The sequence below is a fragment of the Bos taurus genome, chromosome 9, assembly GCF_002263795.3.
Source record: "Bos taurus isolate L1 Dominette 01449 registration number 42190680 breed Hereford chromosome 9, ARS-UCD2.0, whole genome shotgun sequence".
Taxonomy (NCBI): Eukaryota; Metazoa; Chordata; class Mammalia; order Artiodactyla; family Bovidae; genus Bos; species Bos taurus.
This window is the reverse complement of record NC_037336.1, coordinates 74,889,305-74,892,185: the sequence shown is the minus strand read 5'-3', so window position 1 is coordinate 74,892,185 and position 2,881 is coordinate 74,889,305. Positions and strand designations below refer to the sequence as shown.

General features: G+C 61.9%; 1 protein-coding gene across 1 annotated transcript; it reads right to left on the bottom strand.

The window, feature by feature from the left end:
* Window positions 1–361: 361 nt before the first annotated feature.
* SLC35D3 (solute carrier family 35 member D3) lies at window positions 362–2,630 on the bottom strand. The gene is made up of 2 exons (NM_001192332.1): window positions 2,189–2,630; window positions 362–1,191 (listed from the first exon to the last, which is right to left on the bottom strand). Exons 1-2 carry the CDS (start codon window positions 2,628–2,630, stop codon window positions 362–364), a joined length of 1,272 nt encoding a protein of 423 aa, NP_001179261.1.
* Between the last annotated feature and the right edge of the window lie 251 nt (window positions 2,631–2,881).

Genomic DNA, 2,881 nt, shown 5'->3' with positions numbered 1-2,881 from the left:
TTAATTAAGTGCTGCCATCATCTCTATGCTCCATCTTTGGAGGGGGTGGTTGAAGGACTCTCCATACATGCAGATATTTGGTTATGGTCATAATGACCAAAAATGTGCTAGGAATCTGCAGCTGAAACCCTGCCTTTGTTTCTTAGTCACCTTCACATTCTTTTGCCTCTCTGATGCCTCTGGTATTCTCAGGCTAAAAAATTCACGCGGGTACAACATTGTTGCAGTCAGGCATTTCAGCTTCTTTCTTTGCTCCCCTTCCCCACTCAAAGCATGAAACTGGGCGGCTCCTCATTAAAATATGTCATCTTTCACATATAAAATAAGTGTATGTACATATATACATACGTGCATTTCCTTTTCAAGGACTGGGTAACTCCTCATTGTCTATCAAATAATCCTTCTTTACATACTTGGCTCCCCTAACTAACCTCCACACTTCGAGGTAAGCATCCTTTAATGAACTCCTGCCCACTTCTTCAGGGCTGTCTGAGATCTGCGAGCTCCTAGCCATCAGCGAGACCCCTCTGGGGCTGCCCCTAGCCTCTTGCCCATCCCGTTGAGTGGAGCCACCTGCTGCCTTCCCACCTTCCGACCAGCCATTTCCACCCTCTGCGGGCAGCTCCTCCATGACGAATGGCAGCTGATCTCCACTTGGCTGCGCCTCCTCTCCCCCCGGCTGTGTTTCCAGGTCCTCGTAGTTGATCTGCTTTCTAGTTTCCAAAAATTTGGCCGCACAGTAAATGATGGAGCCCAGGGTGTTCACCACGACGCCAGCAATGAATAGAGAGGTGGGCTCCACGTCGCTGAAGGCCACCATACCCACAGTGATGGTAGCGATGCTCTTCACCACTCCCACGAAGCTGGTGGTCACCGCCGAGTTGATGTAGGTGCAGTGCAGCGTGGTGAAGTTCATGGCACAGCCGATCAGGATGCACGCCACGAAGATGGTCACCATGGCCGGGTCCTTCCAGCCGGGGAAGGTCCAGGCGTGGATCGAGTCGGTGCTGGCAAAGGATAAGACGACCAGCAGCGGGGTGGCGGACACGGCGATGACGTACTGCGCGGTGAGCGGCCCATGCTCCGTGTCTGCGCTCGCCTTCTGGATGAGCACCAAATAGGCGGCGTGCACCAGCACCGCCAGCACGCCGGTGACGTACCCGATGGGGTCGCCGGTCAGGTCACCGGCTCCTGGAGTGCATCGAGAGAGGTCCGAGGAACGTAGGGCAGGAAGGAAACAGAGAAGACACTGGGTTAGCGGGAGTTGGCATCCACGGGGGGCAACGGCGTAGGCTGGAAAGTAGGGTGTGCGCCCTAGCTCTACCCACGCGTATCGAAAGGAAAAGCCAAGTACAGTCAATTGCCCAGTTCAAGGCAGGAGAGGCGCGCCCTCCCTTCCTTATCCTCGGGGGCGTCCCGTCTACCTCTCTCCAAGACAGAGGCTCAGGACACCACCGATGCCCTCGGAGTAGGCGCTGTGGCTTCCCCGAGCTGGCACGGGTGTCGTCTGGGCACGTGGTACGACTGCCGCCTCCGTGGGGCACAGAAGAGAGAGGGGGGTCCCGGCTCGTGGCTTTCCCCGGGCAGCGTGGGCATGGGGAGACCCTCGAAAGAAGGTTGCCCGCTCCGCAGGCACCCATCTCGCTCAGTCCTCCACGCCCAACCTGCCCGAGTCTCAATCCGCCCACCTCTGCCTAGAGTCTGCAGCCCCCTGCGCGGCGCCGGAGATCCCAAGCTAGCCTCGGGGCTCAAACTTGGCTCGCATCGTCCCTGCCCACTCCGGCCCCGCGTGACCCAGGGAAGTTCTCGACCCCCACCTTCCGTCTCGGTCTGGGGGCTCTAGCTCCCAGGCTAGGGCGGCTCGCCCACCCCCTCCCGGAGGAAGGAAGAAATAAAGGGGGAAGACGGAAGGGGGAGGGCGAGGAGGGAAGGGCTTTAAAGAGCGAGACAGGGGCGGGGGTCGGAAACCCGGACTAGTAGTGGGAGTGAGGGCTCTAAAGGAGGAGGCCGGAGCGCAGAGGAAGACTCGGCTGGGTCTCAGGGGTCCCATCTGCTAGCGGAGCCACCGCGTTCAAAGCTCCCTGCCTCAGTCTCCCCATCTGGAAGTGAGGGCTTTGCACTGAGTGATCCCTGAGGTCACTGGCTGGTGGGGCGGCGTGGGTCGGGGGTCCGCGCGGGTCCAGCTCACCTGCCAGAGCCGCGCCGCAGGTGGTGATGAGCACGGCCGCGAGCACCCCCGGCGAGGGCGCTCCGTTCTTGAGCACCAGGACGCCGATAAGCATGGTGACCAGGGGCAGGCAGCGCTTGAAGACCACGTACATGGGTAGGCTGAGGCCGCGCAGGGACCAAAGCGTGAGGCTGGACTGCAGCGTGGAGAGCACGGCGACCCCCGCGAAGGAGCGAGCCAGGTTCAGGCCGAAGGGGGGCACGGCGATGAACCCCAGGCGCCGCAGCAGCTCCAGGCTCAGCGCCGCGGTGGAGCTGGTCAGGCACTGCACCAGGGTCAAGAAGGAGAACTGGTAGCGGCTGATGAGGAACTTAAGCAGGATGTTGAGGGAGCCGGAGAAGACCCCGTGCGCGATGGCCACCGCGATGCCCAGAACGCGGCCCCGGCGGCACAGCTGTCGCATCGCGCCTGCCCCGCCGCACCCGGCTGTGGCGAAGCTACGGGACCGGCTGGAGGACAGCGTGGAGGAAGGCCGGGATGAGCCGCTGAGCGAGGGCGGTAGGGGCGCCCGCCCAACACCGCGGCGAAGGGCAGGGGGCGCCGGCTCGGTTGCGGAGAGAAGGCAGCTCAAGGCAGGCGTCCTCGCGGCTCGGCGGTTCCGCGTCCGACTGCCCCGCAGCTCCGGGGAGGCAGAGACGGGGGCGGGGGACTCCG